Source organism: Ictalurus punctatus, chromosome 18 (assembly GCF_001660625.3).
Source record: "Ictalurus punctatus breed USDA103 chromosome 18, Coco_2.0, whole genome shotgun sequence".
NCBI classification, from domain to species: Eukaryota; Metazoa; Chordata; class Actinopteri; order Siluriformes; family Ictaluridae; genus Ictalurus; species Ictalurus punctatus.
This window is the reverse complement of record NC_030433.2, coordinates 24355411-24378898: the sequence shown is the minus strand read 5'-3', so window position 1 is coordinate 24378898 and position 23488 is coordinate 24355411. Positions and strand designations below refer to the sequence as shown.

Sequence of the window (23488 nt, the reverse complement as noted above, 5' to 3'; positions counted from 1 at the left end):
GCTACGGCGCCAACAGTGAACATCATGTACTGCTTCCTCAGGGTTAGCGTTACACTACTAGTGTCATGTGTTTGTCGGCTGTGAAATATGGACTGAGGTTCTTCGATAATTCTCTAGGTCTGAATCTTATCTGAGGCTCTGAGTTAGGGTTAGCTAGCTGGATGCTGTCACCAATCACAGTAGTAATGAGTGATGCTAACCCGGAGTTAATAACATTACTTTAGCATACAGCTTTAGACATTCCCATGACCTTTTTGAAAGTTAACGATAATGCAGCATTACAGCTGTTCACCATGATGTAATACAGAGAGTGGGTTAACGTTAACTATATTTAGCAAGTGTTCTGGACAAGGCAAGCTGTAATGCTAATTAGCATTTGAAGGATGGGATAGAGCCGTGTTTCTTCATGTATTGGGTGAATGTTAATGCGGGTAACAGGTGCAGACAGTCAGTGGCTAACGGAACTTAGCTAGCTTAGTAATGTCGAGGCCAAAACTTCTTCACATGGTTAACATGACAGAAAGAGATGTTGGGGTTACAGTAGGTTGTAATGCTTTCCTCTATCTCTGTAATGTTGATTAAATTAATTAGGTTTTGCAAAAAAAAAAAAATGGCGGTGAGGTGCTAAAGGCTGGAAAATAAATATTCACAAGTCAGCTAGATTTTCCTGGTGAGTCTACAGTGCCATTTTGTTCGTTAGGAGAGTTAAAGCACAAACACATTTGTCCATATTTGAAGCCAATAACTAAACAACACTCTTTTTGCTCTTTTACAGCTTTTCAGCGGGACTCTTGTCTTCCCAGACGGCGTCGAGATTCGTAAGAAGATGCATCAATTCCAATTCTTACATCTGTCAAATGTTTTAATGATTTTAATAAATGTCACCTGAATTCTATACAACTGTTTGTTTATTTTGTGAGCATTTCAGTAGAATTTTAGCACAAACAAATTACAGTTTAGAATAAGTGAGGGGGGGGAAAGTATAAACACCACATCTGTGTTAATTTTTTAACACATCTTTGTGTGGAAATGTTTAACACATAACACGTGTTCAATGTACTAATACACTGTGTTAAGGACAACACATTTTGTGTTGCTTTTAACTAGACATGCAGGTGTGTTTCTAACACATCTGTTTTAAGAGTATACAGAATCTCTCCAGATCCTTCACATTTCGAGGTCCACGCTGGTGGACTCTCCTCTTCAGTTCACCCCACAGGTGTTCTATGGGGTTCAGGTCAGGGAACTGGGATGGTCATGGCAGGACCTTGATGTTGTGGTCAGTAAACCATGTTTGTGTTGATGTTGATGATGTTTTGGATCATTGTCCTGCTGGAAGATCCAACCACGGCCCATTTGAAGCTTTCTGGCAGAGGCAGTCAGGTTTTCATTTAATATCTGTTGCTATTTCATGGAGTCCATGATGCCATGTATCCTAACGAAATGTTAGGATACATGGCATATATTGCCAAAATATTGGAAATATATGCAAAATTTAGCCCTGATGGTGGAAATGGGCGTTTTCAATGCTTGTGCTATTTTCTTATAGACACGCCCCATTGTGTGAAGCTCAACAACCTTTTACTGCACATCACAGCTTTATTCCTCGCTCTTAAACATTGTTATGAATGACTAAGGGAGTTTGGTCAATGTTTTACCTCATATTTATACCCCTGTGAAACAGGAATTCATGGTTGAACAATTTCCTGCTCCTAGTCTCCCAGGTGTACTAAAGAAATTTAAAATATCAATGGCAATATACTTCAAATAGATTAGATTTCTCTCATATGGATTCATAGGGGTCTCAATAATTGTTGCATACCTATATTTAACAGACATATTTCTTGGATAAACCTGTGTTGTGTTTGTAATTGTTTGATATCCATGAGAGCAGAGTATTTTTGTGAAATTTTTTAACAAAAGATCAAAAGGTTAAACAATAAAGACACTTTCACAGCCTTCTTTGAATCATATTAACCAAGGGTGCCAATATTAATGGATAGAGAAAGAGGTTTGTTGTTGTTTTTATTATTATTATTATTATTATTATTATTATTATTATTATTATAAAGTAAGCAGTCACTCACCTGTATCATGGTGAGCATGTGACATTGTTGTTGTTTACTTCTGTCTATTATTAGTAGTTGAGTTTTTTTTTTAACTTGTTATAAAAGTAAGCACCCCCTCACCTGTATCATGGTGACCACGTGACAGGGGTTCAGCAGGTAGATGACGGTTTTGGTGGCGAACTTGAAGCCCACCTCGACCCCGAACGTGATGCAGAGGGCGGCGAGCAGCAGGTTCTTGCCCAGACTGTCCTCTTTGTGTCGGCGCGTGTCCCTCACGGCCTCCCGGTGCGCCCTCGAGACGTTGATGTTGCGCGCGGACACGATCACCTCGGCCACGGAGAGCAGCACGAACACCAGGCTCTCGCACGCGCGCTGCCAGGGCGGCAGGAAGGCGGCGCACTCGGGCCCTCCGTTCCCCTCGAACCGGGGGTCCACTCCGCCGTACATCCAGTCCAGCAGGCTGTAGATGTTGTAGCGTGACATGTTCCTCTTCTCGTACTGGAACAGGTAGGAACAGGACGGAATGAACGACAGGACGCCGACTTCGTGGCGGAACATGAACTGCGGTTGGGATTCCGGTGTTCCTGGTGCGCGAGCGGCGGGTCGTGTTCGGGAAGGCGGCTGGAGATACAGAGCTAGCTCGGCTAAGCCAGCTAGCAAGCTAGCAAGCTATGTTACCGTTACTTCAGCCGTAAAGCTGTGCTCGCTTCATCCGAGTTCTCCTGTTTCGTTCAAGTCTTTACGACATCACATCACAACACGACTCGGTGTCGTCGGTCTCCGTAAACGCTGCACGCGCGCTCCTCAGCCTGTGTGTGTGTCCACGTAAAAAACACGTCTTCCCTAGCTTCCTAGCGCTAATACACTCTGAAATAAACGGCATAAGTCTCCAAACCTACTACAGAACCCTGATATGACCTCCACCCTGCCTCCCAGATCTTACAGAAATGTGTGCAACACACACACACAAACACACTCTCTCTCTCACACACACACACACACTCTCTCACTCTCCCACACACGCGCGTTCTCGCTCTCTCTCACACACACTCTCTCACACACACTCTCTCACACACACACTCTCTCTCACTCTCACACACACACTCTCTCTCACTCTCACACACACCCACACACACTCTCTCTCACACACACTCTGTGCAACAATTAACGATTGAACACGCAACTATATCAGAGTTGTAAAACAATAATAATAATAATAAAATGACGTCACTAGCTTGCCGAAATTTGGTGAGATAATTACGCGGTGATGATTGATATGTGTGTGTGTGTGTGTCCGGTTCAGCCTTCTTCTCAACCCCCAGGCAGCAGTAGATCTCCCCGCACTCAGATCCTCCACAACAAACCCGTCAATTATTCTCTACCCCACCCACTCAGCACGCGAACACAAAACCCCGCCCCCTCACACGATGATTGGCTGTTACAGCAGCTCTGCGGATCGGATCAGCTGCCCTCAACGACTGACCACGCCCACTTTAACTCCTTGTTCGCCGTCACACTTTTATGACCTTCGTGGTGCTTGAACGTTAGTGTGAAAGGAAGGAAGGAAGAAGTAAATAAATAAAGTGATAAAGGAAGTAGGCAACTCAGGAAGGAAGTAGAGAAGAAGTACGGAAGAAAGGAAGTAAATAAGTAGGTTCTTAAGAAGTATGTAATGAAGGAGGGAAGTGAGGAAGTAAATGTAAGTCAGTAGGAAGGGATGTAGAAACTAACTCATTAAATAAATAAATAAGTAGGAAGTATGAAAGTAGCTGAAAATGAAGTAGGTAAGTAAGTAAATAAGGATGTAGTAGCCTAATTAGGAAGGATGGAAACAAGTAAGTCAGTAGGTGCATAAGTATGTAAGTAAGTAGTAGTAATAATAATAGTAGTAATGAGGTAAGTAAGTTAACCCTCCTATCATGTTACGGGTCGATTTGACCCATTTCCACATTTGAGATATCTGAAATTCTGGTTAATCTCTCTTTTTCTCTTTGAAATGACTTTCCTCATTTAGGGTCATGAACTTACATGCAAATATTTCTTCCTATGGTTTGTCTCGGACAAGAAATAATAAAGGTTTTCTGTTGTAAGCTGTTCTTTGCTGTTTTTGTGTGTATTTAAACTCTGGAAGTCATTTTGACCCTTAACATAATGGATGTAACTTTTTTTTTCCAATATATATAATAATAAAATAATATAATAATATAACATAATAGGAGGGTTAAAAGGAGGGAAGTAAGTAAGAAGTTTGTAAGTAAAGAAGGGAAGTCAATAATAAGCAAGAAAGTAGCTAAGAAGTATGTAGGTAAGTAAGGATCTAGTACTTAGGGAGTCTGGAAGTAGCAAGTAAGTAAGCAATTATGTAATTATGTAACATTTATTTTTATAACCGATGCCAATTATTTGTATGTTTATGCGCTCAGTAACCGAAATGCAGAGCCGATATTTATTTATTGTTTTACTATTTACTGTTTTCAACACAATAATAACACAATTGAACCGAACAACTTATGAACTTACATATAACAATTTTGTCAATTTCACTTCCTCCTCGCATACGAAACAAAACAACTCTTATTTATACACCAGTAAATAGGGGGGTCTGAAAGAGTGCAAAAAAAAATAAAATAAAGTGCACCGTTACTAAAGAGTCTTTTTTAAATTTAAATAAAAGTGTTGATGAGGTAAATAAGATTATGTGACTCTGTGAGTGCGTCTCTATTCCTTAGCACCATGCTGCTTAAACTACAAATCAAGCGTTTATGTAACACATCTCATTTGTTCATTAACGAGTGTTATGTCAAATCAAATGTATTAATTAAAACAAAGCAAGTCTACTTTACCCGTGCACACCGTTTTCGACTCGTCTTCCCTCAGATTCAGTGCTCCGATGGCGGTCCTGCGAGCAATTCTTAAAACGCCCACAAGATGGCGTCATTTATCGGTGGACCCGATATTACAAAATATCAAGAAAAATATCGGTAAAACAGATTATCGGTCGATCTCTAGTCTAAAGATATTAGATTGTGTCTTCTACCGTAAACATTTTTGCACATATTTTACTGGATGCCCAGCCAGCTGTTTACAGCAGGTTTGATGGACAGTCCAGATGTTGGCAATGCCAGAGGGAAGGGGGTAAACTGTTTCATGACCTGTGGTATGTTCAGAAGTTCAGAGGTGCACAATTATATTTCAAAGATATCACAGGCCCGGTTGAATTTCAGTCCCGGTTTGTATCTTCTCAGTGATCATTAGGAAAGCTGAATCTCAGTGGATACAGAGCTGCATCATGCTGGGCAGACACATCACTGTGAGAGGCTGGAAGTCTCCTGGAAAGCCATCAATTTATGAGTGGCTCTCAGATTTAGGGCGTGTGCCAGCCTACGAGAAATATCTACTACTATATGTGAAGGAAATTTCTAGATTTTTTCCATTTGCAATAATTATGTGGCGAAGTAGGAAAATGATTGCACTAATGGTCACAGTAACAATGATACGGTTTCTTGTGGAACCTTATAGATATAGCCCCATTTCCCCCCTCTATGTGTGTATGTATATATTATAATTATTATTTGTATTGATTTTTTAAATTTTGTTTTGTGTGTCTTTGTCTATGTTTTTTTTTTTTTTTTAAATGAATGAGCATATGTATGTCCTACATTGTGGCCTATTTGTAAGAATCTCTTGTTTTTCCCCAGTAACATGTAGTTTGAGTGATAGAAGTGTTTTCTGTGCCTTGTGATGGGTAAAATGAGCAAACGGCAAACGCGACCTCTTGTGGTGAATTTACACAACTACTCCTACTACTACTACTATAACTACTGTACGGTACACAAGCCATAGACATAGTGTTCCCCAGCTAACGTGTTCAAGTAGAGTTCACATGGCCTACAACCACCAAGAAAACCACTCTGATGAATACGAAATCAAAGAACACCTTCAGTCTCACCTTGGAAAAAAATACTAACTGACTACAGAGCAGTGGAAAATTAGCTGACCATCTGTTAAGTATTCGGACATGACTCATCACCTACATACATCATCTCATCACCTACATACATCAACCCATCACCTACATACATCATCTCATCACGTACATGCATCAACTCATCACCTACATACATCAACTCATCACCTACATACATCAACACATCACCTACATACAACAACTCATCACCAAATGATAGTGTTGTAGATTTTTTTTCATCCATCCATATATCCATTTATCTATCTATCCATCCATCTGTCCGTCCATCGAGATTGAGAGAGAGAGAGACTGCCAGTGTTTCGTTAGCATTTTTAATGAAGCAGGATTATTTTTTGCTATTTTTAAGTAGATCTTTTACACATTTATGAATGAACAGCGTGACACATGACGATGTTTGCTGTTTGTTGTCAAATTTATTGGCTTCCTAGAAACCTCCTTCTAACGGAACTGGCCGGTCGATAGCACACCTGCAAAGGAAAAGAGAAGGAATGTAAATATAAAAAGTATCAACTGATATATACATCCACAGTAATTACAGGAACATAGCAAAATCTTCATAACTATGATTTAAAAAAATCAAGATTTATTTTACACTCAGATTTGATTGTTGCATTACAGTTCCATTGTTCCACTAATATTGGCACCCTTGATAAATATATGAGCAAAGAAGGCTGTGAAAAATTGTCTTTATTGTTGAAGCTTTTGACAGACCTTTCGTTTGTTCAAACAATTCACAAAATACTCTGCTCTCATGGATATCAAACAATTACAAACACAACACGGGTTTATCCAAATAATATATATATCTTTGTTAAATATAAGTGTGCAACAATTATTGGCACCCAATTAATTCATTTGAGAAAAATATATTTGAAGTATATTCCTATTGATATTTTACTTTTTTTTTTAGTACACGTGGGTGACTAGGAACACTAGGAACGGTCTCAGATCCCTCGCCATGTGTTCTCCAACCTCATCAGGCATTATAGGAGAAGACTCAGAGCTGTTATCTTGGCAAAAGGAGCTAGCACAAAGTATTGACTAAAAGGGTGCCAATAATTGTTGTACACCTATATTGAACAAAGCTTTGTTTTATGGATAAACCTGTATCGTGTTTGCAATTGTTTGATCTCCATGAGAGCAGAGTATTTTTGTGACTTTTGACTATAAACAAAAGATCAAAAGGTTAAACAATAAAAATAATTTCTCACAGCCTTCTTTGCTCATATTTATCAAGGGTGCCAATATTAATGGAGGGAACTGTATATTCATGTGGCTATAGAAGCATTTTGTGGAATAAATTCAGTTGATATGAGACACTGGGTAACGGTTAAAGACCAGCTCCTAGCTGATCATCATGATCAAATGTATTATTCTTATAAATAGAAGTTACCTGGAAATGAATGATTTAATGCACTGAAAAACATCATTATCCTCCGGTATTACCTTATAAACTTTATACACATATTAACCCCCTAAACAAATCACAAACAAACAAACACACATGAAATAAGTCATAAACTGCGTACATTTTCAAGAATGCTGCTATATTTTATATCTAAATGTGAACAATTTTTGTTTATAAACACATTGGAATATTTAAAAAAATTCGTCTATAATTGTTTTTTTTTTTTTTTATTTAACTCCCATTATATGAACTATTTGTTTATTTTTTAATATGAGAAATTTTGAAAAAAAAAAAATCATGATGCAATTTTAAGTAGCAAAGTAAAAAACATTTTTAGTAAAAAAAAAAAAAGAAAAAAAAAGATTTATTTATTTATTTATTTAAATTAATAATCGAAATAGTCCTGTACACATTTAAATAATGCGCCTGTTTGTTTTGGGGTTTTTTTAAAAAACAAAACAAAACAAAAAAAAAAACAGGGGTTTCTTTTTTTATAGTTAAATGAGTTTCTGACTGTAAAAAGTTTGAGATGCGCTCCACGGTTTAAGAAACTTGCTTATTTGTGGTGGTGAATATGCTAATTTAATATTTTGTTTTGAATTGAAAATGGAATAAATGACTGTCTCTACCATTCAGGGCTTTTATACAGACTACTGTGATACAGAGAATCTGCATCATACGCCTCATTATTCCTCTCTAAGGCTGAGCGATATGATGATATAATATCAATACCGTGATGAATTATGTACTGAAACACTTTACTGAGATTTTGCAGGTCCTGTAATATCTTTCTTTTTTTTTTTTTAAATAATTTGTTACGTCGATTAAAGTACTATCTGAATGTTTAATATTGTTAAATGCTTTTTCTTTTTGTTCACATTTTGAAATGCATGATGGATACATATCGTGGATTATCGAAATGTCTTGAAATATCACGATGTGAGATTTTTTGCCATACTGGTCGTGTCTAAAGTTTATTCCGGGTCCGCAGTAAACATGCTCCAATAAAAGTTCTAAAATGGAGACTGATTTGTTCCGAGTAACTCACGTGACGCAGCAGAGGAGCGCCATGGCGATGAGGGAGACAGGGAGAGCGTATACTGTAGCAGGAGGAGCGTGGAGTTTGAAATGTCGAACCGTCTTGCTCAAAAATCCCTTCAACCCTCCATTTTGTTTCTGTGCAGAACCTGGAGGTGAGACGGGACGCTTTAGCGAGTAGAATTAATAACGCATGAGAAATTTCTTCCTGCGGTAGTATATACAGTAACCCGTTAATTGTAGTACAACATACTTTGCCTAGTTTAATGCATGTGACTCCAGAAAACTCTGAGCCCATTAAAAGACATCACATTTGATAAAATTCAACAAATTCAATCGTTCATTCCACAGCAGCAGTGTCTGAGACAGTGAAGACAGATGAGCATCCCTGACCCGATTTATCACCCATCCTCAGTTTTAAACTCTTCAACACGATAACGATCTCTTAATTATATTACACGAGTCAAAACACGTGGAGCTATCTCACAATTTCACCGCTCGACATAAAACCTGCGAAAACATGTACAGGTTAGCCGTTAGCTAGCGGAGTGAGCTAGCCTAGCGCTAGTCAGATCTTTCACTGTTTTACAGTATGAAAGTAAACTTAAGACGTCACGTCGGTGTTCAGTAGCGATCGTGTGTTGCGTTAAATACGGTATATCTGAGTGCTGCTACAGACTGTAGGCAGGATAAAGGAGAATTAACATGAGCTAGCTAAAAACAACAACAACAACCAACAACCCAACAGGATTTGGCTACGTTAGCTAGTTAGCTAATGTTATCCTTCATTATATGCTGCTGATAATGGAGGAGTTCACTTCAGCATGGCTCACTTGGCTAGTGTACATCATTGTTCCTCAGATATAGAACATTTTCAGACTAGACATAATCATCTGTAGACTCAAGTGGGATTTTTTTTATTTATTGTAATTTGTAAAGTAAATAAAGAATTTATTTACTTTTATTTATTGTCATTTTCTTGATCACTACTTCTACTTTTACTCAAGATTATTATTATTATTATTATTATTATTATTATTATTATTATTATTATTATTACTACTACATTAACTGTACTTTTACTTATCTGCCTATTAACAGGGATGAAATGTGTGTGTGTGTGTGTGTGTGTTAGGTTGGTGCTCCAGAACTATAAAAGTACAACAGGTACTTTATCACCTCACCTCTATCACCTGTATTCGGTACTCTCTCTGATCCTCGAACAGGCCCAAAGTCTTGGTCTTTCCTCTGAACTCTCGCTGGTGTAGTCACTAATCGGTCTACGTCTCTGCGTACACCTGTAGGTCGGCCGCTGACATCATCAACATGCGCCAGCAGCCACAGAACCAGACAAACTGCACCCGCTATTTTAAAACCCATGGATTATAAACAGTAAGAGCAGAGCAGGATATCTCTCCACCTCTGAAATCACCTGATGTTCTTTTAGTGCCGGTATTTTAGGCCTTTTTTAAACAAGATTCGGTTCCTATACGATCTCAGAACCTTTCATTCCACGATCCTCCCTTTTGTGGTAGGATTTGTTTCACTGCTTTTTGGCACAAACAGAATATAAGATGCATCAATCAAAAAGATTCTTTAGGAAACCAAGAAGCTCTTGTGGAACCTTCAGTTTCACACTTGTTTTTTAAAAAAAAACAAAAACAACAATGTTATTTTTTTTTTTTTAAAAAAAAGAAAGGATGGATAATTGTGAAACTGTCAAAATGATTCGAAACTCCCGACTTACATTTACAAATAGTTATTTATTTATTTGTTTGTTTTATTTGTAAACGTTTTTAAAGGAAATGGTTCATAATGGTCCAAACTGTAGTTAATGGGGTAACAGTGTGTGATTATTATTATTATTATTATTATTATTATTATAGATTTCACAGTTCAGGGAAATATTCACAGCTTTTCTTCCTTGAACTGCCAGAAATGATCTAATCATTACAAATCTCCAGACTAGACCACGAATATCATTAAACCGGAAGCAAGAAAATCCCTCAAATCTGCCGCGTAAAATACGGATTTAGGAAACGACGTCCCGTGAAACGAAGGCACGCAGACGTCTTGTGAAGTTCTTTAAACTTTGGCAACTCTTTCTGGATGATGTATTTATTAAGTGTAAAACTGTATAATAAATGAATTATAACGTGTAAAGGATGACTTGACTGTATTTTCTTTTACCGCATGGTGTCTGTATGGATTGAGAACATATTAATAAGAATGAACACATTCAGCCGGATCTACTGTTCCAGAAAATAATCAACCTTCTGATTCGAGACCGAATGAACCGAAAACCAGCGGAAATTTGCGAGGTCGAATCTCGAGGAGTCCGAGAGAGCCCAATCGGTCGTGTTGTCTGGGTGGGAGGGGCATACTCCGTCTCTCTGCTGTCAATCACAGCGACGATAGCTAATCACGGGCGTCAGCGAGGTCACGTATGCGGAAGACGGCATATTAATCCGAGATTAATCACAGATTAATTAACGTTTACGCCGCACTGTGACGCGGCAGTTCGGAAAGACGCGATTGTTTTGGCTTCACGTGTCTCAGAGGACGCACGTGTTAGCTTCCGCCCGTTCTAGCCGATGTATAACGAGGAGCTCGTACTAAATTAGGGAGAAAATTCAATCCATGACTGAAAATAAGTCCAAATTAATTTACAGCATTTTCCAAAATCCTCCCAAACAATTGTTGTTAATTAAGCCGTTAGTTTTGTTTTGTTTGTTTTTTTTAATTTAATGTTACTTAGCGTGTAATATAGCACTGAATTCACTGTCTGTTTGTTCTCTGAAGCATTAAAATAATGCCTTAAATGATGGGAAACCTTAATGTAAATGATTACCACAAAACTTCCATCCTTACCTGGAAATGTACAGAACAATGAGATCAGGAAACAGATATTAAACTCATTAACTCACTGGGAAATTTAATGACTTTACAGTCCTTACCATTTCTCTTCCCGGTAAAACCAGAAGAGCTTGGTTTTTAGGCGAGATGAGCAGTGCTGATGATGATAGTCAGTGAGTTTAGTGGTGTACCGTTAACATGGGTGGGGAGAAAACACTGAGTAATTTCTCAAACGTCTCAAACGACCATGTTTCTGAGCAAGGCAGCAATTCATATTTATTTACTTACATTTCATTCACATGCAGTTTTTTTGTTTGTTTTTTTTGGAGGGGAAAACTTTCATGTTCATGCGAAGTCTAGATTTAACTTTGGCTGTTTCTGTAAACGTGAACATAATAATGATACTGAGTGGTGTTTTTTTTACATTTTTTATTAAAGATGTTTTTTTATTCTTTCACTCGTCAGCTTTAAGCTGCAATATGATTTTGGTTAAGTAGTCTCTGCTTACACTTTAGGAATATCGTGAATTAACATTTCTTATGGAATTCAGATCATCGTCATGGTTATTCTGTCTTTCTTTTCTTTTTAAAATTTTTATCAATTCATACAGGGGCCTGATTTCTGGTTGGTTTGAACTGAAAATAATAATAATAACAATAATAACAATAATAATAATAATTATAATAATAGTAATAAAAAATATAAATAATCCTGAGAGCTGTGCAAGAGGGGAGAGGAAGGGAAGAACAATAGCTCTTTGTTGTTTTGTTTTTCTTTTTTCTTTTTTGTAAAAACAAAACAAAACAAAAACAACCTCTTATTAAATGTTTATTGTATAAAGTAATCGATAAATTGAAAGATAATCATAAAAAAAAAATAAAAAAATGAAACTGATGAAATCTGAAGAGAATTTTGTGAAATTCTGAATCTAGATTCAGGTTTCAAAAATGTACATATTTATCACATTAGGCTATTTAAAAATTCCAAAAAAATGAAAAGAGAATATTCTGAAAATCATCTTCAGTTGAAAGCTACGAAGGAAAATGTAAACAATCTGAATAAACATTTACACCGACAGGTCCGGTAGAGTGTAGCACTGTTTAAACATTTTCACTGCTGCTGATGTTTTAACCATAACCATGTTCACCAAGGCAACACCGACGACAATGTATAAGTAAACAAAGAGAGAGAGAGAGAAAGAGAGAAAGAGAGAGAGTGAGAGAAAGAGAGAGAGAGAGAGAGAGAAAGAGAGAGGCCCCGCCCAGGGGTTGCTGGGTAGTGACAGGCATTGCTCTCACTTCCTGTACACTGCACTTGCAAACTTTCCCTCTTTCAGATGGTCGGGTTCTATATGATTCACCAGAAATTTTATGCAAATGCACCCTACGGATGCTTGATTTTGAGATTATGACATCACTATTCGAACCTACATAAGGTCACACATTCAAACACACAGGATTGTGAAATGTGATGTAATGCTCTCATGCAGGGGAAATACTTTCATATGAGAGAGAGAGAGAGAGAGAGAGAGAGAGAGAGAGAGAGAAAGAGAGAGACTTGTATAGTATTGCAAATCGAAATAAGTTCCTCTAAATATCATGCCCAGACAACACACACACACACACACACACACACACACACACACACACACACACACACACACACACACACACACACACACACACCAGTTCATTTTCAGTTTGTTCCTCACGTTAATGGAATTTTTCAGAGTAATAATGATGTTGTTGTTAGTTTTGTTTTGTTTATCCAACTCTCACATCATGATGTTTCACAAAAAGTCTTGTGTGTTTGTTAACGTGTTTAATTCTGCATGATATCATTCATACGTGCTTTTGGTTTCTGATTGACAAAAAAAGAATTTTTTTAAAATCCTGAAAGCTACACAAGATTGTCGTTGGTGTGATGGAAAGAACAATGAAGATCTCGGTATTTGTTTTTGTGTTTGTAACATTTCTGTACAAAGTAACCCAGATATGTAGGAAAAAAAAAAAGATAATGTTTGCATGTAAGCAATTTAATATTTGTTATTAGTTTTCAGGACTCAAGGAAGCTTTTGTCCACGTTGTAATCATCGGACAATATTATCATTCATTTATATATTATATTATGCAGCTTTATTTAATAAATATCCAGTTAATTTCAAATGATTTTGATGTAAAACACACACAACATCACTGGCTTTCATTTGTCATTGTGATCATTTTATTTTTATTTTTCGAAGGTGATTTAGAAGATCAATTTAAATAAATGGTATACGGTTTTGTTTTGATGTTGTTTTTTTTAGTTTTAGCTTTTGTTTTTGTTCCAGAGAAAACATTTCATCGGAAAACGACTCGGTTCTTCGCAGAGCTTTACAGAAAATTCAAAAATAAAGATCAAAAAGTAAACATTAGAAAAAAAAAAGGTTTCCTTCCAAAATATTTCCGCACACTCCCTAGAGAATATGAAGAATAAAAGCATTCTTAATGTTACTCACATGTCCTATAGTTACAATTTTACAATGTTTTCTTTTTCTTTGTCCGAACCTTTGACTTTGAAATTTATATGGTAAAAAAAATGAACACGGTAAAATTGTGTAAATAAAATAATGAGCAATGAGAATTTGTTCATGGAAATAGCTAACGGTGAAAATTAATTCTTAGTCTCTCTCTCTTGTTTTTTTTTTTTTTTTGTAGACTAAAGAATTTTGTTCATTTAAATAATGTAAAAACGAGAAGATTGACGTCATTTACGTGGACAATAATTTGGGAAGGTCAGTAAAGTTGAACAGAAATGTTACTCAAACTAAACCTGAAAGAAAATATAACTGTTTTCAGAGCAAAACAATAAAAATAATCCGTGTGAAAATGGTAAGAGGAGATGTTCAGAGAAACACACGGTTACTGCTGCGATACGATATCGATCTGTACGACTGCGAGGTTTTATAAACATGTTAAAAACAAACATTTAGTACATTTATTAAAGTATGTAAGGTGGTTTGAAGCTGGAGATGGAGATGCGCTGAGCTGTGTGTCGGGAGCCGGCAGAGGGACTGTCCCTTACCAAGGTGACTAACATGCATAATTCCCAGCCAGGTGAGGGGAGAGACCCAGGGGAAATTCATCAACACTCGATAAAACCGTGGCTTTGCAGCTTACCCTTGCACACTTCACAAGAAACACGCATAGGAGCAGGAAGGTCTACAGAGCACGCACGCTTACACCGTTTTTTTCTTCTTCTTTCTATTCTGCGATCGAGGAAGTCGCTCATTTCTCTCTCTCTCGGATTCTTAGAATTCAGGGCCTAGTAAAGCGGGAGGAAGGATGTGGAGCAACAGTTTGCGTGAAATGCCACACGAGGACTTCAGTGGAAATAGGTATGGTCTGAAGCGCGTTTTTCCGAGTCGACAGACTCATGCTTCGTGCATGACTGGGTTCTACAGGAGAACTTCGAGACATGTGCGTCGGTGATGGAGCGCTGAAGAACCTCTCAGCGGCGTGCCGTAAGTTTTACTCTGAAGACAAATCAATCTAACACGATCTCACACGGTGAAGAAAGGTGAATCTGATGTATGATGATGATGATGATGATGATGATGATGATTGTAAGGTTAATTGTAGCTCCGGTTTGAGAACTTGAGAAAGAAGAAGTCTTCTCATAGAATCCTCATGGAAATAAAGAATATGCTGGAAATCATAAAGACTTTTTTTTTCCCCTCCTTTTTAACAGTTTCAACAAAGACAGAGACACGGAAGTGTGGACACATGTCGAGTTCAGGTCAGTTCATTCATGTGTGGATGTTTTTTGGGAAATAACCTTCTAAGGCATGTGTATAAAGCATCAAGGCCGTGGTATTCCCCCTAACAAACTCACAAGCGGCGAGAAGTTTCACTTTTATTAGTGCTTTCTTTTGGATCCGGCGTGCAAGGACGGCTTCGACCGCAGCTTTACTTTCAACCCTGTCTTCTCAAGATTTATTTATTACAAAAATGAACCTTCCACGCTTTGTGTATTGTAAACATACACAAATAATACACACAGGGTTTAAATACAAGGCAAGAACTTGGTTTTAAAAGTGTACGAGTGGATTTTTTTTTTTTTTTTTTTGAGATGTGAGAGGGTTTTCTTTTCTTTTCTTTTTTTTTTTTTTGGGGGGGGGGGGGGGTCGAGTTTGTTTTGGTTCAGTTTAACGCAGAAAGAGACGGATCTCTTCCTCGAGATCTCGGCAGATGCGAGTTCGGATGTGTTTCTCTGACCTGGTACTCAGTGTAGGGTCTGTGTGAGATCCAACTACAGCTACATCTGATTACTGGGTCAGGAATGACATCACTACATCACCTGCATCACTTTAAATAATGTTCATTTCTGTTAAATGCATGTTTTATTTTTGAATGTAAATCAATTTGAAATAAAGATCACAAATCACATCACATTTCGGTGCCTTCGTGATTTCTTCTTTCCTCCTCCCTCTTAGTATTTCATGATTTCACTTCTTTCTTTATATTTCAAAAAAAAAAAAAAAAACTTTCCGGCTGAAAAATCCAGCTACTACACCACAGACGGGGCTCGCCAAACTCCTACATGAAACCAGCTTCCACGTTACAGTTACTAATACAGCATCGTAGGCAATCTGTGTTAAAGAAAACAATTCCAATAACAATTACAACAAAGACAAGTCACAGGGAAGCTCAAGAAGCTTGAATCACACAAAGCTGGATTTTTTCAGTAGAGTTTACCCACAATAGGGATGAAGTGTAATGTTAAAGGATTACAAATCAATCAATCAGTCAGTCAATCAATCAGTATATGAGAAACTTGAGCATAACACCTTCCTCATCCACGTGACTAATCTGCCTGTTTTTGGATTTATTTACCCCTTTAATCACTTTACCTTTCATACACTGTCACGTATATACACACTAACTTCACTGCTTTCTTTCATGAAAGCCATAAACAGCCCGTAAATCAGCCATAAAAGCTGTAATATAACAACCGTAAACACACTAAAATGTAAGCTAGCAGCCTATAACGAGTTCTGATGTCATAGCGACCCTCGTCTTAGCCGTTTAAAAAACATCCAGTCACGACTTATAGAGACAGCAGACTTTCCAAATATGCAGTTTTGAGATGTGAATTATGTCATGATGTGATAAAAGACAACAATAAACCACGAGATGGTGTGTGACAGTGATTATATCAATGGTAACGGTGCTGGCAAGGAACGACGTGAAGTTTTTGTTGTAAAATCTTCTAAATACGCTCATGTGAGCACGCCACAGTAATTAAGTTCTGTATTAATGCACTGCTTAAAGTTTTTAACCAATACCGTCGTTACACTTAAGCCGTACCCGACAGTGGGTCACACCCTAATGTTTGCCTGTTATGTTGCTTAGCAACCAATCTTTACTGTTAACATTGTGTGACGTGAGTACAGTTTATTGTGAACATTTTCAAGCAATAATGAAGCTAATGATCTGCTGGACACTAGATTTGATGACGGGTCAGAGGTGGGTTAGACACTCCGCTTCGTGTCGTACCTTACCCGTGATAACATCACTGTAACGAGTGTCTTAATGCTTCACTGAAATAGACTGCACCACTGCACACAGATTAGTGTGCCACACCCATTTCTAACTTTCCTTCCAAGTGTCTTTCAAACTTCAGAAACCCTGAACCACGCCCTTACAGACCACCATCTTGACAAAATCCAAAATAAACGCTTTTACTTTATTAGCAAGGCTTTTATTGTGCCATAACCTCCTCCTCCGAAAACTTATTATTACTATATTATTTATTGTCTTATTATTGCATTACTAAAAGACATAAGTTTCAAGTAACAAAAAAATAATAATGATGGTCACAAATATATATATATATATATATATATATATATATATATATATATATATATATATATATATATATATATATATAGATAGATAGATAGATAGATAGATATAGATATAAATGATATTGTGACTTCATCATTATTATTATTTTGTTTATTATTATTTAATAATAATGATGAAGTCACAAATATATATATATATATATATATATATATATATATATATATATATATATATATATATATATATATATATATATACACATACACATATATAAATAAATGATATTAATTAATAAAAGCGTCATATATTTGAACAGTTTTTAAGCATTTCTTGTTGTTCACCAATTTATAGGTGATTTTTTTTTTTTATGAGGCAAAACTTACGAAAAACATGAAAATTTGTTTAGGCGCTCATGCATGGATCACGTGACTGAAAGAGTGCGCCACGGATTAACGTCCGGGTGGGAAACACAAACAAAATGGCTGGGAAGAAGAAAGGTAAGGATTTGCTCCTGCTTTTCTAAGAACAGCCTTAATAAAAAATAAATAAATAAAAGGATCTACCAAAATGGAAGCTAAAATGGAATTATTTCATCGTGTATTACTCTTTTCATTGTATTTCAGAGTAATCACACAGGCTTGCCGCTAGTAAGCTAGCCAGATTTACGCTAGCGTTGACTTTCACACGTACATGTGAAAGGACCAAATGATATGCAAGGAGAAGCGTTTATTTATATATTTTATTTCTTTTTCAATCTAATAGCTAGTTAGTGTATAGCTGTTGGAGGTAATATTGCTCCAGGATAACCAGGGAGGTTTCAGAACGTTCTAGCTTAACAGTTTTGCCAACTTTGGTGAAGAAGGACAAGGGCTGAAATGACGCAGGGCTGAGGCTTTGAGGGGAAATCCTCTGCGACTGATTAGCGAAACGAAAGCTACCTCCGTTTAGTTTTTGGATGACAAAAAAACCCCAACAACAAGGCAATAGTGTCTCACAGCGAGTCCCTATACCGACGGGTTTAATGACAAACCGTGTCTGATGGAAAAGATGACCGGTGCGCTGAAAAAGGGTTCTGCGCATGCGCAGTTCTCTTCGCGCTTCTTTATCCATTTTAACGCTGAGATTTTACTCCTAGTTTTCGGATCATGTCGCGGTAATAAAGTAGACAAGAACAAATAGCACAAAATACGAAAACCTATTAAAGGTAGGACATAAGTTGTGATTATAATTCCGAATCTTTTCAGTGAGTCAAATTATTTGACTCGTCTCACGAACAAGAGCCGACTCCCAAACGACTCATTGCTACTTTCCCCTTAAACGAGACTATTCATTTATTTATTTATTTTTTAAACAAATTGTTGTTGTTTTTTTTGACTAACTATGGCTAAAACTGTTTCATGAATTCTTACTCCACCTTCTAATGTACAAAACAGCCTTACCTTACATAGCATTTAATAAAATCTATTTAAATAAAAAGTAAATCAGCGAGGAAGCACAAATACACACACTTCTCATCGTTCACACTAATGAACACGTCAGATGTTAAAAAGAGATGTCCATGGATTAAATTACACTGCAAGAGCAACTGCATTGCCTAGAGCTACAGCGCCCTCCACTAATATTGGCACCCTTGGTTAATATGAGCAAAGAAGTCTGTGAAAAATGTTCTTTATTGTTTAACCTTTTGAACTTTTGTTAAAAAATTTTTTTCACAAAAATACTCTGCTCTCATGGATATAAAACAATTACAAACACAACACAGGTTTATCCAAAAATATATCTTTGTTAAATATAGGTGTGCAACAATTATTGAGACCCCTATGAATTCATATGAGAAAAATCTATTTGAAGTATATTCCCACTGATATTTAAAAATGTTTAGTACACCTGGGAGACTAGGAGCAGGAAATTGTTCAACTGTGACTTCCTGTTTCACAGGGGTATAAATATGAGGTAACACACAGGCCAAATTCCCTTAGTCATTCATAACAATGTTTAAGAGCGAGGAATATAGCTGTGATGTGCGGCAAAAGGTTGTTGAGCTTCACACAATGGGGCGTGTCTATAAGAAAATAGCACAAGCATTGAAAACGCCCGTTTCACCATCAGGGCAATAATTAAGAAGTTCCAGTCCACTGGAAATGTTATGAATCGACCTGGAATTGGACGTGTGTCTGTATCGTCTCAACGCACTGTGAAGAGGACGGTTCGAGTGGATAAAACATCTCCAAGGATCACAGCTGGAGAACTGCAGATGTTAGTTGTGTCTTGGGGTCAGAAAGTCTCCAAAACTACAATCTGAAGTCACCGACATCACCACAAGCTGTTTGGAAGGGGTTCAAGAAAAAAGCCTCTACTCTCATCCAAAAACAAACTCGAGCGTCTTCAGTGTGCAGACACTACTGGAACTTCAGATGGGATCGGGTTCTACGGTCAGATGAAACCAGAATAGAGCTTTTTGGTAATAAACACAGAGGTGGTTTTGGAGCACACAGAGAGGTAGCCGTATGGAAAAGTCCCTCATTCCCACGGTTAAATATGGAGGAGGATCTTTAATGACAATTTTTCACAACCTTCTTTGCTCATATTTACCAAGGGTACCAATATCAGTAGAGGGCACTGTATAATAAAATCCCAAATGTCTCATATGCAAGATTCAACTTGCAATATTTATCAAAAAGAATCGGTTTAAACCGTCGACTCGTTTGTGAACGACTCATCGCTAGCTGTCTCGGGTTCGAGGGCTTCTGAGGCCATGGCTAACTCAATAACCTCCAGAAATATTATCTAAATTAAGCTGGAAAAAAGGTTTGGAGAGTAAAAAAGGTCGTAAAGCTAGAAGTAAAATGACGTTAAAAAAAAGTATTTTTTACACAAATTCAGTTGCATACCTGTAAATAAAAAACGAGTTGGAAAGTGCAAATTTGTGCAAGAAAAAAATGCTAACTATATAAAATACCCCAAAAACGTCCATGAATACATTAACACGATTTAAATGTACATAAATTTGTAAGATTTAGAAAAACACAAGGTTTACAAATACAGTTACATCAGACTGAAATAGTAGGTGAGGTAAGTAACGTAGTGATGCTAGATATGTTCTTGTCGCAACAGACGCTGAAACCTTCGACGTGATCGACTTGGCCGAGCAGGTCAAGAAGCAGAGATGGTGGAACAAAATGTTCGGTAATAATTCCGGCCCGGCTGCCGAGAAGTATTCGGTCGCAACCCAACTCGCTATCGGTGGAGTGACTGGGTGGTGAGTATTACCATCTGAAACGGTGGGAAAATGGATCAAGCTTCCTTTAATGTGTTCTCGTTGATCGTTTATCATGTGACAGCGTTCAAACCACGTGTTCATGTTTCAGGTGTGCAGGGTATTTGTTTCAGAAGGTCGGAAAAGTTGCAGCATCGGCTGTAGGCGGCGGCTTCTTTTTGCTTCAGGTAACGCAATATAAAGTTTTAGGTTCGAGCAAAAAGTTTGGGGGGGGGGGGGGGGCATGTTTTGCTAGCAAAAAAGCTAACCAGTTAATGTTAGTGATCATGAGGTCACGACGTGCTTACTTTTTCAAAACAAGAGAACTGTACTGTAATGAATACGTCTTTGTTGTAAAGTAAATACTACTATAAACTCTTAAAGTAATGCAGTTAAGTGATTTAAAAAAAAAATAATTATTTACTGTTGATGTGTGAGCGGCCATTTTGAAATTTTCTTCAACCGGGAGGGGACAACAACAACAACAACAACAACAAAGAAAACGCTCCTTAACTAGGAATTCAGTCTCATGATCTCAGCTCCTCAACTCCGCGTTCAGGGAGCGATGTCGAATCAAAATGGCCGCTCACAGCATCGGCAGTGAAACCCATGGCGTCAGTGAAACCGACGATAAAGACCACAGTGGTCTGATAAGGACAGGTTCAGGTCCAATACCTCACAGCCTTCTGGTCCTCACTAATCCTAAGAGCTGACCCTCTGAAACGCGGCAGATCAGATCTCCGAGCTATTTTTGTCCTTTTCAGATTGCAAATCACACGGGATACATTACAGTTGACTGGAAGAGAGTGGAGCAGGACATGAACAAGGCCAAGAAGCAGCTGAAGCTGAACGCGGAGAATCCGACTAAAGAAGTGAAGACGAAAGTACAAGAGGTAACTGTGTGAGGTCTGATCGTGATGGTACTGATTTCGTGCGAACTCGGAAGCTACTCTTACTCTTTTCCATCAATCATTAAATTGACTTCAGTTAATTAAGTAGTTATTCAAAATATTTAAAATTGTGTCCATACTACAGTTACTACAGTCACCTTTATTTTTGATGAAATACTGGCGTGTTTAGTAGCCACTGAAACATCTGTTCAAGGCAGAACCTTTAACTCGGAGCTGGGGTACCAACTTTGATGTTCTTCAGTTGAAACCACAGAGAATTTAATCCTACAGGCTAGGTACTTTTACTAAGGAATTATTCAACTCGGAGGAAGATTACCGTGCGTCGATCAGTGCAGGAGCGCGAGGGCAAAATGTAAACACAATCAAATAAAGAACGCTTGTGTAAGAAGTAATTTTGTGTGTTTTCCCCCCGAACGGTCCGTACCTGTTTGCACAGGCCTCCGTAACGGCGTAAAATAGCTTTCGTATAAAGAAACGGTTGCAGGTTGAGATTTTTCCGCAGATTTGGGCCGAGACGTGTCATGTGACCACATCACGAAGCCCTCTACGATTGCGTGTGTCGAATACGAGTACAGATAAAAGGTCTCGTTTACCAACAAACATCACTGCGAAAGACCGCACAAAGCCATTTCCTGCCGAGTCACAAAAAACTTCACAAATTGCACCGCAAATGTTGGAAAAAAAAATCGTCGTAGTTTATTTAATAAAATGAAACCTTTTTAAACCATGATGTATTTTGGTACATGTCTGTCCTTTCATTCAAGTGAGTAGTCTTCGGTGTGCAGTGTTTACATTTTGGGACTTAAACTGAATTAGTAAAAAAGAAAAACAGGAAATTACCCTATTTTGTCTTCTGAATAAAGGCGTTTTAAGAAAGTGCGAAAATAAAAACGGACGTGAAAAGTAAAAAATAAATAAATAATACCACCCTGTTGTTTTTTTTTGCACTCTGCCTCCAGTTCTCTTCGCAGAACAGATGATCCTCTCTCCCTGCGTCTAACGAACCAGTGTGTCCTTCGTTTCCGTACAAAATAATGGCCTAAAAATTCATTTTTGGGAATCAGATGCACCCTGTTAAGGATCTCTCCATGTGGAAAGTGGTGTAGTGTGTGTGTGTGTGATTAATCGAAATCAGTTGTGTACTGCACACGCACCGCGACGTCCACCACACAGCCCATCACGAGCCGTTACAGTCGTGTAGCGCGAGCGGTTTCGCCGGTTTCGGAAAAAAGTAAGTCGTATAGCGTGCACCCGTTTAAGTCCCGACGCGTTTAAGGTCTGTTTTCCGTGCTGAAATACTTTTTGCGAATGACTTTACAAACAAACAAACAAATAAATAAGGAGTCTCGATCTTGTAGTCTTAATATTAGGAGCAAGTCCGAGAGACCGAGATGTTCTGGTGAATATTTCTACGTTAAAGATCTTGTGGAAACAGCCATCTTTCAACAAACGACAAATCTATAACCTCCACGCAGAGGCAACCGGGTGTTTTCCGTTCTTTTCTCAGTCATTCCTCTTCCTCTCTCTTTTGTACAGGTGCAGACGTTCGTGAAAAAGAACCTCGTCCTCTCAGGAGGCTTCGTCGGAGGATTCCTGCTCGGTCTGGCGTCATAAGAAGCCCCTCGTCCATTTTACATGGTCTTAGGAAGAACTATGAAAACTTACTGCACGCAACTTTTTCTTTTCTTTGACGACTTATTTATATATTGTAGATGTTATAGAGGTTATACACACAGCATGACACAGCCAGCATTTTTAATATTTGCACTGATTTCATGCCTTTTGGTATTATTTTCACATTTTGGTGATTAGTTTTCCCTTTGATGTTACAGTTTCTTTGAACCGTTCTGCATTATATTTTGTGATATGAAAGATTGTGGTACGTCTTTAAATGTGTACGTCCAAAGACGTGTACATACATAGGGCAGCCTTTAAGCACTGTGTTTAAACCGACGTATATTGTAGATGTAAAAAGTGTTTAAGAATCATTTCCCCTTCGGCAGATCATAAAGCTTGATCTCAAAGAGGCCACTAAATGGGATTCAACAACAAGAAAGTTGTAATTCCATCTTTTCATCTCCATAAATAAACAGTTAAACTTCAACAACAG

General features: G+C 37.8%; 2 protein-coding genes across 2 annotated transcripts in view; one reads left to right on the top strand and one right to left on the bottom strand.

Annotated features, from left to right (window-relative positions):
- LOC108278816 (transmembrane protein 164) overlaps positions 1-3442 on the bottom strand; it is a 26109-nt gene extending 22667 nt beyond the window's left edge. The window contains exon 1 of the mRNA XM_017492438.2: positions 2190-3442. Within this exon, the coding sequence (XP_017347927.1) occupies positions 2190-2627 (438 nt within the window). The 5' untranslated portion in view covers positions 2628-3442. The remainder of the gene's footprint in view (positions 1-2189) is intronic.
- Positions 3443-17622: 14180 nt separating this feature from the next.
- fundc2 (fun14 domain containing 2) lies at positions 17623-23487 on the top strand. The gene is made up of 5 exons (XM_017493128.1): positions 17623-17708; positions 20326-20470; positions 20580-20655; positions 21232-21360; positions 22915-23487. Exons 1-5 carry the CDS (start codon positions 17690-17692, stop codon positions 22990-22992), a joined length of 447 nt encoding a protein of 148 aa, XP_017348617.1. The 5' UTR covers positions 17623-17689; the 3' UTR covers positions 22993-23487.
- Position 23488: the final 1 nt, after the last annotated feature.

What these genes read in the sequence shown, in the direction of transcription:
- fundc2 (XM_017493128.1), top strand. An exon ending in ATCGGTGGAGTGACTGGGTG is followed by an intron (nt 20,471 to 20,579) that starts GTGAGTATTACC and finishes TTCATGTTTCAG; the next exon opens with GTGTGCAGGGTATTTGTTTC. An exon ending in GCGGCTTCTTTTTGCTTCAG is followed by an intron (nt 20,656 to 21,231) that starts GTAACGCAATAT and finishes TGTCCTTTTCAG; the next exon opens with ATTGCAAATCACACGGGATA.